Source organism: Phragmites australis, chromosome 11, assembly GCF_958298935.1.
Source record: "Phragmites australis chromosome 11, lpPhrAust1.1, whole genome shotgun sequence".
NCBI classification, from domain to species: Eukaryota; Viridiplantae; Streptophyta; class Magnoliopsida; order Poales; family Poaceae; genus Phragmites; species Phragmites australis.
In genome coordinates this window covers 18,924,874-18,940,944 of record NC_084931.1, presented here as the reverse complement: position 1 = coordinate 18,940,944, position 16,071 = coordinate 18,924,874, and the positions used below count along the sequence as shown (strand labels likewise).

The window sequence follows — 16,071 nt, the reverse complement described above, 5'->3', positions numbered from 1 at the left end:
AATCTCCGGTGTTTATATCCTTTGAACACCAGACCATCCAATGCAACATTAAGATTTTATTGTCAAATATTGAATATTCCATCATACACTACTGATCACCGGATTATCTGGTATGTACAATTTTCTATATACCAGATCATCTAATGAGTATAATTTTACTAGACTCATAGACAAAAACATAAACTATATTTTCTTATCAAGGTCAGATATAATTATATTTGTAGCATATAGATATGCTAAACAATCTAAAACTTTATCAAATCAAAACTATAATCTTATCAATTCCTCGTCGTAAATAAATCAAGATATTTTTTATCTTGGTTTCTCAGATTTGATCACCACCGCGCGCGCGCATTTCAGTTCCCTCGTGTTTCTTTGATCGAGCTGTTTGATCCACGGCCGGCATGGAGGAGACGAGCCCTAGCGCTGCCGCGGCCGGCGGCGTCATCCGCTGTACGCCGCACGGGCGGCTGCTCACGGGGTGCCTCGTCGCGCTCAACGTCTTCGTCGTGCTCCTCGTGTACGTCTACTTCTGGCGCTTCTTCTCGCGCGCCCGCGGCGACGGCGCCCCGTTCGCCGACCACGCGTCGTCGTCGGCGGCCTCGTCGCCGCCAGCGTCGCCCAAGGCGCGGGACCGGTGGGAGGTCGAGCGGGCCATCACCGCGCTGCCCATCTTCGTGCACTCCTCCTCGTCCGACCATGGTGCGGCGGCGGCGGCGGAGTGCGCGATCTGCATCGCGGAGTTCGCGGACGGCGAGGAGGGGCGGCTGCTGCCGCGGTGCGGGCACCGCTTCCACGCGCGTTGCGTCGACTTGTGGTTCCGGCTCCACACCACGTGCCCGCTCTGCCGCGCCACGGTCCTCGTCGACGTCCCCGCCGACACGGCTGCGGCGGCGGCGGCGGCGTCGGCGGAAGAGCACGAGAACCAACTGACGGATAGGAATACAAGTGCCGATACGGATACAGATTGTCCCGTGTGAAAATTAACCGCCATTACGATTAAGGTCACTTTCTCGTGACGCTACTGAGATTTTTTTTAGGCTGTCTGTGGATTGGGAGGGAGGCTGCTGATGCAAGCTCGATGTTGTCGTTGTTTTCTTTGGGGTCGGCTAGACGTTTTTCATTTCTTGGCATCTGTACAACCTGCCATGCCTGGCATCTGTACAACTTGCCATGCCTGGCATCTTCGTTGTGATTGTGTGAGCTAGCTGTAAATGCATGTACAAACTGAACTAGTTTCTGGATTGTTTTTGCAAACTTGCAAATCATCTGTTCCAATACAGAACCCGGCCCCTGCTCTTTGCAGCGAATTGGAGGGGTTCGTTTCTGCTAACGAATTACGGCCTGCTCAAGAACTGAAATCGCTTTGTACCAGGGACGGTGAAAACTGATTTGAGGTGGAGGATGTTACAGCATTTACAATCTGAATCTCAGTAACAAACTGCCGTGGAAACGGAGCTAGAATCTCCATGGAACCGGTCGACCTCAGTTGCTTCATCTACTTCAGTTATCCATGAATCAATTGATTCATACATTTTCGAGTGAGCGCACCATGCGGCTGTGTTTCAGTACTGTATCTACCATGCAAATTTTCGTCAAGATTTCATTCACCTCACAATCTTCAGATGAACCTTCAGGCAGTGCTGTACATTGCCGCAGCTAAGCTATGTCCTGTACATTGCGATCGGTCCTGCAAGTCCAGAACTCTTTCTGATGAAATATTCAATCCTCCAACTTGCCGGCCCAAGTGGATAAATTGTTTAGTCACATCACATGTGCCTCCCTCAGATCGTACCATTTCGTACATTGACCGTGATAGGCTTAGAAAACAGAGTGCTCCTGGAATTTTCTACCACATCTCTCCGGTCGTCCGGAACGAGGGAGGCGTACGTAATTCTCATGAGAGCAACTGCCTGCTTTCGCCAGCAGTAGCTGTGCTAGTATTATACTGCCCAGGCCAGGCCGCGACATGCATGGCCAGCGACGAGCAGGAGGAGAAGAACAGGGAGAACGTTCAGGGCACTGCGCTGTGATGAACAAAGGTCCCCATTCGCCCCCCATCTGCTCCATCACCGACAAGAAGTGATCAAGTGCAGAGCCATTGTACGTCGACAATCTTGCTAAAAAAGGGCTAATCGACAAGAATGTTTGAATGGATAATTTGTATTGTCAAAATAGCATGACACTTTTGGGGTCTTAATAATTAAGTCACAAAAAATAAGAACGTACCGTGAGAAAACTTTTTCTACACTTTCAGAAAAAGAAAAGAAGACAACACATACATGAGTTACTTATGCCTCGCTGCTAATAACACATTCAGATCCAGTAGCGGATCTTGAGCCAAGATTTAGGAGGGTTTAACTGCTTATTCTTCACTAGCTAGCCTGCTGCTAAATAAAGTCAAAATGCTGCTCACACATTATTCTTCTATATATGCCTTCTTTTGAAGCTGCAATGCGTGGTTGTTTGAACATGTTTCCCTTCTCATTGTAGGTTTTTCTTTTACTTATTTATTGTTGGAAACTATGGTGCTGTTCGCTGTCGTTATGCTTGTACAACATGAAGTTTATTTAATCTCAAAATTACTCATTCCTCAAGGAACTGTCCTTGGCTACTTGCCAATAAAATGACGAACCCCTTAAATATTTTGTAATATTCTCTCTCAATGACAGTACAATGGTACCGATTAGTAAATAAGGGGTCGATGTTCTTAATATTTTCCATGCAAGTCTACTACGAGTTATCAGCATTGAAAGGGGACCATGCATAATCTTGTGAATATTTTTCTGGTTTGTGAACATAATTTAAAATTTTATAAACTATTCAACATAATCGTAAGCTCAAACCCTGTTGGCATAAATCTTGCCGAGCCTCTAATATATAGACACATCGCCAAATCGCCAACGCATGTGATGAGTTGGATTGTTCATAAATGGTCTAGACCTTATGTAACCACTAAATCATTGACACATCAGCAATGCCACCTCTAACGAGTCAGGTTACTCAAACCTTGCTTGGGGATTCATTAAAGTAAAGGTTTTCATTATCCTGATTTCGAAAATTCCAACTTTAACAGGTCTTACAGTAGTTCTATTATTCTTTGGGAAATAAAATAATTATTGCTTCAATAATTACTATCACTGCAAGTTTGTTACAAGAGCCCAACGACACTCTCCTTATGACTACGACTCACAAGGGATCGATGATTGATCCGTCCATTGTCACTTGAACTGACAGTGGTAGGGATCAAACAAGAGGTTTCTATAATAGTGTTTATTAGTAAAAACAATATTATAACATAATTGCTAATATAATATTTGAAGTTGTCTTCTTGTCATAGTTATAATTAAGATAATTTCATCCGTTGGTACACTAGGAAATCTAAACTATAAATATACCAATGTGATTGGTGTTGAGCACCCCATCCAACCCTCCAGATCCAATCTAACGCTCTCTTCCCTCTCACCGCGTTCTGCCCCGGTCTGTTTCCTGACTCCTTCTCCCACCTAATAAAAAACTAGAAAAAATCCATCCAGATAAAAAAACCGGCCAAATTTACACTTTACTGCTGGCCCGATCGAAAACATAGTCTATGTCTCATTCTCACGCATTCCCAGCTGCCAGCCGCCACCCGTGTACCTCCTGTTCCCTTGCTCGCCGCCTCCATCACTGCATAGATCAGGCCATGCTATTGCTGTCCGAAGGCTGTTGCCCATCGCTACTTCGTTGGAAAGCTATCGCTGCCGCCCAAAGGGGCGCCGACCGCGTGGCCAGCGGCACCAGCATGACCGTGACCACGTCTGTTACGGTCCTCGCGGCCGCGTGCGTTGGCACATCCATGCACGGATCCGACCAGAAAGCCCACCAAGAAACCTCTCCGTCGCGAAGCAAAATTGTGCCTCTCGGCTCCCCGACTGGTTGGTACTTCTTGGCCTCTCCTGATAATATGTTGTATTAGTGATCGTTGTGCTTAAGTTGCTAGCTGTAATTGATTTTCTACAGCAGAGGACACTGCGAGGGGTGCACGAGTCGAGGGCCGGTTCGTTGGTATGGAACAACAACATCCTAACAACTGGTTCAATGGTTGGAAAGATCGTGAACAATGATGTGAGGATCAGGAATCATGCTGTGCACACATACCGTGGGCATGAGCAGTAGGTGTGTGGACTGAAGTGGTCAGGATCAGGGCAGCAACTTGCTATTGGGGGAAATGACAACCTCTTGCACATATGGGATGTGTCCATGGCATCCTCTGTTCAATCCGCTGGTTGTACTCAATGGTTGCACAGGTTGGAAGACCACTTGGTTGCCGTGAAGGCACTGGCATGGTGTCCATCAGTGTCCATCAATAGGTCAAGTTTTTGGCTTCTGGTGGTGGCGGTGGTGACCGGTGCATCAAGTTTTGGAACACCCACACCGGCGCATGCCTCAACTCTGTCGACACTGGATCACAAGTGTGCGCGCTGCTCTTGAACAAGAATGAGAGAGTTGCTGAGCTCACACAGATTCACTCAGTATCAGCTCACCTTATGGAAGTTCCCGTCGATGGTTAAGATGGCTGAACTCAATGGCCATACCTCCCGTGTCCTTTACACGGCTCAGGTAATCTTTGCCCGCACACGCCGTGTACATCTGATGTGTAACATGTATCTGATGTCTTGATTTCGGTAAACTTTTGCATCTATGTAGGCAGATCAAAATCTAGCCCAAAGCTTTGAATCCATGTTTGTATTTCAAGCTCATCTGTAACATTCAGTATTTTGTTCTATATTATGCTTAGATGTATTTAGAGCACTATGCTAATTGTCCATCTGATCTCATTATACTGTACAAGTTCAACAGATGAAATACCAGATTCAATTGTGTTAATGTTGTGTTCAACACCAAATGCTTAGGTCTTGTAAATTTCTGTTTGAAAAGGGATTTTTAAAAAATAATTCTAAAAGATCAGTACCTTTGTAGATCAGTACCCAAATAATCTGCTAGCATTTTTTTTGTAACATGATTTTTGCTGGTTCACTTTGAAAGTTTGATGAGACATTAAAGTTGACAATGAACTGTTGTTTGATTCTGATGTAATGAATGATGCACAAGTTTGTGTAGTATCATCTTTACACTTGCATTTGATACTCTTGCATTTGTTTCAAAAAAGTACATTTCATTACATCTATATATATTTTGATTTTAATTTTAGTCTATTTTTCTATTGTTATGTTTGTTCATCTATTCTCTCTCTTGCTCTTAAAATGATAACTCCATGTACACATTTCAAGCTTTGAATTCTTGTTTTCCTTGTGATTACTGAACGAACATTTTTGCCGAGAAATATTGACTTTCCGAACTGAATCACACCAAGTGGCTTGCCGCCACATTTGCTTAAACTCAAAAGCAATTGTTCAATTACCCTGCTTCGGAATCTTGATCCTCACAATGATCTATGCAATGAAACAATGCTAATGGTCAGAGTCTACCAACATAATGCGATTGAAGCAGAGATTGTTGGCGGCCAACATACTGAAAAGAGAGTTTTCATTCCTAGGATCCCTTTCACTCTTTCGGAGGACATTTCACTTACTTTCAGGTTGAAGAGGAAACAATTCTCAATATGTCTTAGCTTTGCAATGACCATAAATAAAGCTCGAGGACAAACCATTCCTTTTTTTTGCTTATTTTGTCATATACACATACAACATTCATCTTTTTTGTTTTGATCTTGTTAGGAACACCACCTAATGTACATGTGGCGATCGTTATTCAAATGAATTGATAGCTGCTGGCTGGATGTTTGGTGCATTGCACACATTGTTTTATTTTTAGATGTGTGGCTTCCATGCAGTATACTGGATGTGGAGTACATCTACATATGTGTATAAAAATTACGCATGCGTGTCACATGTGCATAGTTACTAGTTCCAGTAAAGATTCCTTGAATGCTAAGATGTTTCCGTAAACATTCACATGGAAAATTCTAATGAGATAAAATAATTTAAGTATGTCATACAACACTAATCCAATATGACTCATCCACACATCAATTCTGTGGAAATGTTTTCATCAGTAGTGCACAAGAGGAAGAGGAGAAGAGGGAAGCAGAGATGGTTGTCTCGCATTTGAGCCACAGGAAATCGATATCCTTCTATCTTTTGGGGAACTTATTTAGTTTTGAGGATGAATATGATATTTACTGAAAATCAAAGGAGGAGGTTGCTTACCTATAAATGTCAAATTTAAGTGGAGGGAGAAAGAAGAACAATGTGGACTTTATTCTTTCTAGAATATAGACTTATAGAACTACAGTTTTTTTGTGGCAGAGGAAGCTATATGTATCATGGATTAAAAAAGCTTCATATCTTAGAAATTACCAATTTAAAAGGCTAAAATCCTAGCATGAGGTTTCTAAAAATGCGCAAAAGAACTCTTCATGGTTGATCCAATTTAACTCAAAATGGTGGTGCTTAAAATGAAAATTTATGCTTTGATGGGTGACATTGTCACCAATTTCTAATTCTCTAAATTGAACTTCGACGACTCCTTTTCCACTAAATCTCACTGTCAAGGCATATGATAAACAAGATCTAGTTGATTGCCGCGCCCTGACAAAAAGAGAATAGCAATTTTCCTTTGGTGAATGAGAAGACCCAAGGAAATAATCAAAATGCACCTAGCTCTATATATCATGATTCATTCACTCATACTAGGATACAATCAGCATCAAGGAGCCAACCTTTCAACCAGCCCCAAACCACCCTAGTCAAACCAGTGGCCTTTAACAAACTCATCACCATTGCACACCCCAAGAGCCAATGCTACCTCCCCCTTCCACCTTTTTATAAACCTCCTCCTACGTTCCAGATTCCTACACACACCACCTTCCTCCTTCCTCTTTTTCAATTCTTTTCCTCTTCCTTTCATAGCTTGTTTCCAATTCTGTCTTCTCATTGAGCTTTCCAAACTTGTGATATTTTTTTCCAATTCGATTTGCAAAGTTGCTCATCATCTTCTTGCGACGACGTATTGATTTCTAAAAGAGTTTTGAAGTTTTGTGGTTTACGCACAAAATTAGAAGCTACCCTCTGCCGTTTGTTTTGCCCAATACCATCTTCTCGGCGCAGAAGCCATGTCCACGCACTGGAGCGGCAGCCCTAGCCCGGCGGCTGCTGCGTCGGCGGCAGCGGATACCAGCAGCCACTGGGTGCCGCACGGCGCGGTGCTGACGGTCTGCGTTGTGGGCATCAACTTGCTCATGATCCTCCTCGTCCTCTTCTTCTTCTGGCGGTTCTTCTCCGGGAAGCGTGGCCCGTCCGTGTCAGCCGGCGCCGCCGACGATGACGACGCGTTGCCAGTGGCCTCCCCGTGGGCGTCCCGTCGCGGGCGCGACGTCGAACCCGGCACGCAGCCGCAGGACGACGTGGCGTCGGCCCTGCCCGTGTACGTGTACTCCAGCGCCGGCCAAGGTGGGAAGGCGACCGAGTGCGCGGTGTGCATCGCGGAGCTCCGCGACGGCGACGCAGCGCGCCTGCTCCCGCGGTGCGGGCACTGTTTCCACGCCGACTGCGTTGGCGCGTGGCTGCGGCTCCACGCCACGTGCCCGCTCTGCCGCGCCAGCGTGGTCGTCACCGCTGCCGCCGAGACCAGGAATGCAAAGGACGACGTCGGCGTGGACTGTCCCGTGTGAGAACACTCCGACGTCGAGGCCAGCTCGCACGCGCACTGGCGCTGGCGAGCAAGCAAGAGGAGCACGTAAACAGTGGAAGACGACAAGCATCTTTCGGTATCGGCGTCCTTGTCCCTTAGCTACCTTACCTGACTGCATGCTCCAGTCCAGATAACCAGATGGAAAAGGTTGGTGAGGAGGGCGTTAGGTTCTCATTGGATTTTTGTAAGATAATACGGTGGATTTGCTTCATTTGCATGGATGTGTATGTCAGAAATTACTAGCCTGTGTAAGGCTGCGTGTAAATTAAAAGTGACTTATCAGACTTAAGAAAAAAACTGCAAAGCTGAGATTCAAATGGATGGAAATTGGAGGCTGAATCTCCGCCCTCTGAAATTCTGAAGTCGCTTAATTTCTCATGAGCATGACGGATCGTGGTGAGCGAGGAAATAACCCTTAGTGTGAATAGTTTTCGACACTTCCTATTGCTCATGTGCCTGAAATTTTGGAGCTTTTCAGTCGACGGCGAGGTTAGAGGAGGAGGGTTTAGCTCAGAGAGGGGGATTCACCGTCGCCGGGCTAGAGGGAGGGCCTTGGGAGACAGAATGGCCCGGCTGTGGTGGCCGGCACGGGGTGGGGCGGCGGGGATGCTGCCGTCCACGGGCGGCGGAGGAGTAACGGCTGGGAAGGGCTAGGGCGGGGGCGACGGCTGACGGGTTAGCGTGGCGAGGGCAGCGGTCGCGGATCCGGCGACGGGGAGTTGCCGGAGACAGGGGAGGCGTAGTGGTGCGGGGGAGCTCAGGTTGTTTGGTCTGTGTCAGAGAGAGATAGTTTGTTCAGAGGTTGAAGAAGAACACCCACCGTTAGGCGTTTGACATATAGAAACTCCCATAGTTTTGAGATGGAGATAACATATTTTCTTGGGACTGTCAAAAGTGTCAACTGTGCTTGCAATGGCACACTCGGTTTCCAACCTTATCAACATGAATGCATGCATCTGCATCAGTTTTAGTAGTCATTTGTCCGTTGTCAAGGCCGTCACCTTAGACTGATCAATGGCTCAATGCGTGCTCTCGGATAACTGATAATGGCGAAAAGCGCCCTAGCGGTCGGCATCAGAATACGGGAATCCAGTTTTCGTATACAGAGACAAAATTATTGGTTTGTAAAATGGAGAAAATTTATGTACGAAACAGTTTGGTTTCATAAACAATGGGTAATCAATTACTATGTGGTAACTCTTCTAATTTTGTTTGGAAACTGCAAGAACGATATGGGACGAGGTGGAGGCTTTTTCATGTTTCAAGGGAGACACTATACGTACGCTCCTTATTTGTGTGGCAATCGAACCGTTTCATGCCGAATTCATGTGAAATCGCTATGTTCCAGACAGGCTCTTGTGCTGTTGTGCACGCAGCATGATTACCAGATCAGCTTCCCAATATGCAGTGATTCTCAGTTTGTAACATGCCAAATTGACACTGCTGCTTTGTCACTGACTTTTTGTTTTGGAATTATTCCTCCCCAACTATGTAACACAAACGGAAATATATAACTCGGGTCGATGCTTTCCCCCCCCCCCCTCTATCCGGCCCTCAACTGGTTCATCAGCTTAAGTTGTCACTATAACATAACAGATCATTCGTGTTGGGTCATCAGTATCGACTATGTCAGAACCAATATTGATAAATTATCAATGCTGATTCGTAATATCTCACGCTCGATCAATGATTGAGTCGGATTGAACCGGCAATGATACTCAGTATCAGCACCGCTCTTAGCACAAACCGTCACTGAAGTATCAGTGCCGACTGGTAACTATAAACCGACATTGCTAATTTTTATCAATGCTGGTTCATGTTATGGGTTGTCACTAATAAATCTACAGTATAAAAGATGTGTCTTCTTCTCCCCTAAGCTATATCCGTTGTTTCGCAAGGGTTTCAAGCCTAGTTATATCCGCTGGACTGAGCACGGTGAATATGAGGAGGTTGTGTATGAAAAATAGCCCACAGTCGAAGGCATCCAATATTTTTTGATAGCCTTATCATGTAAGGCGATCTACGGGATATACTTCCCATACCCCATATGTTTAACATCAAATTCTTCAGGGTTAATCCCACTTAGAATTCCACCTGACTTCCCTTGAGCAGGAATCCAGTACCATTTATATGTGGATCTAGGATCAAATTTTCTTAATTCTGCCTGAGACAACTCTTTCTTCGTAGTCTCTTGGATGCATATAAAGGCAAACAAATAAGTTCCAATGAAATATTTCAAACATGAACTTATCCCCTTCTTACATATACCTTTACAATTCCAAAGCAACCCTTCACATGTATCTATTGGGGTTTTTTTCTTGCTTCCCTCACATGTCTATGTGATATGGGAATATTTTCCTTTAGAGAATCTGTTCTCAGTGCTCTTCTCTTTTTAATACCAAGAGGAGCAATTTTCACATGTTTCTTGGAGGAGCTATTCTTCTTGGAAGAACTCAGCTGTATATCTATTTGAAAGTTCTGGTTATCTTTAACACTCAGAGGTTTAGGGGATGAGATATGTTCAAGCATGAGTCTAGAATCCGTAGGGATGGAGGGAGGTTGAGATTTGGCCATCAAGGCACATCTAGCATCTTCTAGATTTTTAATCATATTAATTACCTCATAATCATTGGAGTTAAGTAACACTCCTATATCATGAGCTTTAGATATAATAATATCAGATGGAAGAACATAAAATGAATTATTACTATGATGTTGATAGGTAGAGTCAGAATTACCTTCCAGGTTCCTCTTTTAACCCTCTGAACATCAATCTCTTCAACTGTAGATCCCAACAGGTGAGCACAGCTCTCACTGGCTCTTGTAGGGGCTTAAGCAGGAGCCTTGGGCAGAAGATCTTCAGAAAAAAAAAACTTCCTCCTCTTGAGGTTTGTAAATGAGATCTACAGAGAACACATGTATCTCTCCCAGTTCATGATTGAAAGTATCATCATTCACCATTTTCTCCTCCACAACTGGTGCCAAAGTAATGTTAGTCACATCAACTTGCTGCTGATATTCAATTATACAGCACCTATTTAACCTTGGAATATGGACTTCCTCCAATTTTTGAACTCCCAATTTCATCCTATCAGACTACAGCTGTAGCGAGAATGGCCCTATTAGGTCATAATTTTAATTTTGGTGATTAATGACAACATAGTCATTGAGACTAACATGTTTGTCAAGAATATGTATTAGCAGGTCTTATGGATGCAATACATAAAAAAGCCATCGCAACCGGGACAAAGCTTGATTGAATTGAAGAAGTCACAGGATAATTGACCTCACCGGAAGATCCGGTGCAGAGGAGTTTGCACTCACCAGAGCATTGTGTACAGAGGCTAATAGCCTCACCGGATAGTCCGGTGCTCTGTGTGTTGAACTCACAAGAGTAATTCTGATAAATAGGGAGAAGGCTGAGAACCTCACCAGATAATCCGATGTTCTCCACTGGGTAACACCGGAGCATTTCTTGCAGAGAAGAGATCAATTGCAGAAGACTGAAGATAACCCCACCGGAAGGTCCGGTGCTTGGTTTGTGTACACCGGAATATAGCACCGGAGCATTTCTTGCGGAGGTTACTACAAGCGTTGAAGAATGAAGATCAACTCACCGGATAGTTCGGTGATCACAGAGATAGGTGCACCGGAGCATTTTTACGGAAAGGAAGAGAAGGTTTAACTTACCGGATGGTACGGTGTGAATGGAATGAACACTGGATGAATGCACCGGAGTATTTTACATAGAGAGGTTGCAAAGGCTCATATTGCTAAAGATAACTCACTGGTAGGTCCGGTGATGGATTTGAAGGCACACCAGAGTGTTTGGTGTTCAAAAAGGCAGTGAGTGGAATTTCAATGGCTAGTTTCTGAGGCTTTACTCATCGGATGATCCGGTGTTAGTACTACTATTCTCACCGGATCATCTGGTGTTAACAACTTTTTTGAGCCATTGGGAAAATGGCTAGTTGGTGGGTTTGAGGCTATAAATACCCCTCTACTCAGTCATTTGAAGGTGTGGCATACTACTGGAGTCTAGAGGAAACTCATACACACATGAGAAGCCATCCAAGCCACCAAAGTACTTAAAGTGATCATCCAAGGCAATTAAGAATAAGATTAGAGAGTGTTTAATGCTTATGGCCTAGAGTGATTTGTAGGTAGGTGCTGTAGCTAGAAGAATGGATCTAGGAGTGATCCTAGCTTGTACTTAGTGGTACGTCAGCGCCTTAGAGTCTTGGTGACTCGTTGGCATCTTAGGCCTTGATGGCTTAATCTTGTTGACCCCCCGATTTAGAGTGGAGTGGCGGCAAGATACTAGCATGGGGACGCGGAGACCCTTGCCTTGGTGGCTCAACCTCCAAAGTGATCACGACGGCAAGTGACCGGAGGAGAGGCTAGTGGTGAGACCTTGCTGTCACATCCCAAAATGCTAATTACGTAATTATGCATGCATAATTTTCATCGCATGTGCTTACACGTATTTGTCTACTCAAAAACTAGTTAAACATGTTTCAAATACCTTAGGGATGGTCTAGAGCACTTTGGAGAATCTCTAAATACTTTAGAGAAAGAAAAGAATAGAAGGAGGAGGATGATGGAAGACTTAGAAAAATTTCAGCAAAAGAACCCCCTCGCGGTCTGACCGGAGTCATATGCGGTCTGATCGCCAGGTGCGCTACCACGTGGACTGCCACGTGGATTTCCCGTGGTCTGACCACCCAAGCTTGTGGTCTAATCACCAGCACACAGAGGCTCGGGTTAAGTAGATCGATCACTTTCTTTTTCTCTCTCCCTCTTACTTTTCTCTCACTTTCCCTCTCTCCACCTGACCCTAGAGAGAGAAAGAGAGCTCTACTCCTCACGTTCGAAGGCTGTAGATCGGATGTGGGAACTCCCACGAGCTTCTTAGAGGACTTCCCCAAGTTTCCCCCCTCTTTTCACTCGCCTGAGACCTGTTCATCAACCGCAAGCTTTGCCACCACTCCGAGAGCCAATCCACTAATCGGAGCCTCCCCGAAGCATTCCAATCCAATAGAAAGCTTCTATAAGCTGAGGTGAACTATCCCCTACTATCCCCCCATTGTTTTCGAACTCGATTCGACCCTCGTGTCGTTTAGGCCCAAGTTCAACCTAGCCTAGATCCAATCCATAGGGCATTTTGAGTTTAGCTCGGTGATTGATGTCCAAATCACTTTAGAAACACTCCACCAGTCTCATAGAGCACTTTGGTACCCTTCATTGTTGAAGGTCTCATCGGAATCCTCACCAACGACCCTGCAAAGGCGCTACCGGTAAGGTCTGGCTGTCCGATCGCCACTATAGCCAGTTTGACCGCCAGTTGGGACCAGAGAATCCGAGTTGAAAACTTATACAGGAGTTTGACAGCCACTAGGGCTGCTCTAACTGCCACCATGCCTACGGTCAGACCGTCAGATGCCAAAACTCTCTGTTGGCCGCCAGTCAGACCACCACCTCTACGTCGGTGTGACTGCCAGCCTGTTAAAGCTAGATATACTTAGGTTACCTTGTCTGAGGTTTCAAACTTTAAAACCCTAATCACTTAGCGGTCTTTTGCAAATGTTTTCGAAGCTCGACGCTCTATTACAATTCAAGCATGCATCATTTGCGCATTTTTTCACCATTCATTTGTTTATGCATTGTATTTTGATTCATTTAGAGGGCATTGTGCCGCCGGTCCAAGCGAGTGAAGGCGATGCCAACCTTCTGGAGTTTTGCAAGTGTTGTGTGGGAAGTATCACACAAACCCCAGAGTAGGAAGGCAAGCATCTAAGTATATTACACTCTTTGATTTGAATTGTGGAGTCTAAAATTGATAAACTATGCTTTATGTAAGTTTGCATGTTCAATGAGTCGATGTTGGGCTTATATGGGTAGAACCTATGCGATGCATTGTCCTAACTTGGTTATTTGATGATTCATATCCTTGTAGCCTTGATAACATTGTTGATGTCTAAATTGAAAGTTATTCAAAATGCTTAGCAATGTATAGGTCCTCGGTAGAAGTTGAGCGATGGTGCAACTATTGTTTGTGAGTTTAGGGCTTACTTATTGTTTACGAATATTGATTATGATGTCGACGATGAGACGAGATGTAGCGGTGTTAGGGGTGTCTTTTGCCCCAGAGGAGTTCCTTAGGGTAGTTCGGGAGAGGAGTCAGGCACCATTTGCATCGGTTAAGCACCATCCATCGGTGCAGCTCACTTTAGCACTTTCTGTACTTATTACATGTCGCATATGAGAACGCCGAATACCTTTATAGCTGTGACCTTTTTATATGAAGGCGAAGATGAGGAGGCAAGAGCAAGAGTCAAGCTCAAGCGAAGATGATGGAGATGAAGATGAAGATGAATAGAGTAATGAAGATGATGAGAAAAGCACATCAAGTGATGAAGAAATGAATCCCAAAGTCGCTAAGCTCATCTCTCAAGTGGAGAAGAACATCAAGAAGATCAATGCCAAGATTGATCATCGAATCTCCATGAAAGACTTGGTCAAAACAATTGATCACATCAAGAAGGAGAAGAAGACCAAGAGCAAGAGGGAGACAAGGGGAAGAGCCAACGTATTTGCAAGCACGAGAAGATGGGTGAGTGAAGATGAAAATTCAAGCTCAAGTGATGAGAGCTTCGCCACCCACTCCTCCAAGAGAAGCTCTTCCTCATGGTCATCATCACGCAAGTCAACACGCAAGTCATCTCACAAGTGCCTTATGGCTAAGGGTATGGATAGCGATGTAAGTGATGATGAATCCGATGATGATGCTCCTTTCTATGATGAACTCCTTCATTTGATCAATGAGCAACAAAGGGTCCTTAAGAAACAATCAAAAGAGCTTAATAAATTCAATGCACTTAATGACATTCATGCGACTTTTGTTTCTAATTATGAACAATTATTGAATAAATTCAATTTGCTAAACAAGGAGGTTGAAGAGATTAAAGTAAAATTTGGGTGCATTAAATCTCAATCTAAGGCCCCTTTGGAGCAATCTACTTCTCTATTTAATTTTAATTCTAAGGTAGATGCTTGTACTTCTTGTGATGATTTAATTGATATATCTAGCTCACTCCTTTGTAATAAGATATGCATTCAGAATATTTTTGTAGAACCATATAATGATCTCATTGCGCAAGAAAATGATGAGGTCAAGCAAAAAGTCAAAAATCTCAAGAAGGAGTTGGCAAGATTAAAGGGCAAAAACCATGTCCAACCTCCTCAAGATAATCTTTCAACCATGGTGAAGAAGCTTGCAGAGGGGTCTACTATGACATGCTTGAAATATCATCAAGAAGACCACAAGTCCTTCTAATGTAAGCAAGTCAAGAAGGAGATCAAGGAGAAGAAGAAAGCAATGAACCTCTCCAACAAGACCTCAACCTTCTACACCAAGCTCAACTACAAGACCGAAACCAAAATCAACCAGTAAAAGATCAATAAGAAGAATAATAGCAAAGTGGTTGCACATATAGTTGAGAGAAAGAATTGGAGGTGGAACCAACTCATTTGGGTGCCCAAGGAAGTCATCACCAACACAAAGAGGCCCTAATTGGTTTGGGTTCCAAAGAAGACTTAAAACCCGAGGTGGCTATGAGGATTTGGAGACTTGGCTCACAAAATAAAGTGAAGGTTCAAGCAAAGAAGTCAAGTGTATAAGATTGGGTGGTTTGATGAAGATCATGATCATCATATACCCAAATACCCATCCAAATAAATAAGGCAAAGGTAATAGAGCTAGATGCAAAATCTTTCAATTATTGTAGCTCATTTGCCTTGTTTAGGATTGCATGTGCATATTTCAATTTATTGCAATGCCTAGTGTAGATTTTCATATGATAGGTTGCTTGTGTTTATCTCTAACCCATGAGAAACTTACATGGTTTATTAGTTGTAGGTCCCTTAGATGGCACTAGTTTCACAATTGGTATCTTTTATGTGCCATGAACTAATCTATAGGGTACTCTTCCTATTGTTATTAATAACAAGTACATATGTCTCGCAAGTATTCAAAACTTGTATGCTCACATTTAGGGGGAGTATATCCTATGGATTGTGATTTTGAGACTAACATGTGTTGCTAGATATATATTTTGTAGTCTCATGGAGAAATCATCACATCCTCGGAGGTATGCAATAGTTAAATGCTTCAATTGATATCATTGTCAATTTATTTCTACATTTAACCTATCTCCATGTATGATATGACTTAAATTTCCTACCTCTACTTATTATCTTGATGTGCATATATTGCTACCTTCGTACAAGTGGTATTCATAAGTAAGTCTCATTATATGTATGCACACATAAAGGGGAGTTTAGATTATATCATGCAAGTTTCATAAATTATGATTC

At 43.8% G+C, this 16,071-nt stretch overlaps 2 protein-coding genes and 1 pseudogene across 2 annotated transcripts; all 3 read left to right on the top strand.

Annotated features, from left to right (window-relative positions):
- The first annotated feature begins 374 nt into the window (after nt 1–374).
- LOC133885697 (RING-H2 finger protein ATL64-like) lies at nt 375–1,198 on the top strand. Its single transcript, XM_062325433.1, has one exon. It carries the CDS (start codon nt 405–407, stop codon nt 978–980), a length of 576 nt encoding a protein of 191 aa, XP_062181417.1. The 5' UTR covers nt 375–404; the 3' UTR covers nt 981–1,198.
- A 2,813-nt stretch (nt 1,199–4,011) lies between these two features.
- Nucleotides 4,012–4,749, top strand: LOC133884035 (cell division cycle 20.2, cofactor of APC complex-like; annotated as a pseudogene).
- Nucleotides 4,750–6,719: 1,970 nt separating this feature from the next.
- LOC133885326 (E3 ubiquitin-protein ligase EL5-like) lies at nt 6,720–8,050 on the top strand. Its single transcript, XM_062325024.1, has one exon. It carries the CDS (start codon nt 7,118–7,120, stop codon nt 7,673–7,675), a length of 558 nt encoding a protein of 185 aa, XP_062181008.1. The 5' UTR covers nt 6,720–7,117; the 3' UTR covers nt 7,676–8,050.
- The last annotated feature ends 8,021 nt before the right edge of the window (nt 8,051–16,071 follow it).

Coding starts and splice junctions, on each gene's coding strand:
- LOC133885697 (XM_062325433.1), top strand. CDS start 405: ATGGAGGAGACGAGCCCTAGCGCTGCCGCGGCCGGCGGCGTCATCCGC.
- LOC133885326 (XM_062325024.1), top strand. CDS start 7,118: ATGTCCACGCACTGGAGCGGCAGCCCTAGCCCGGCGGCTGCTGCGTCG.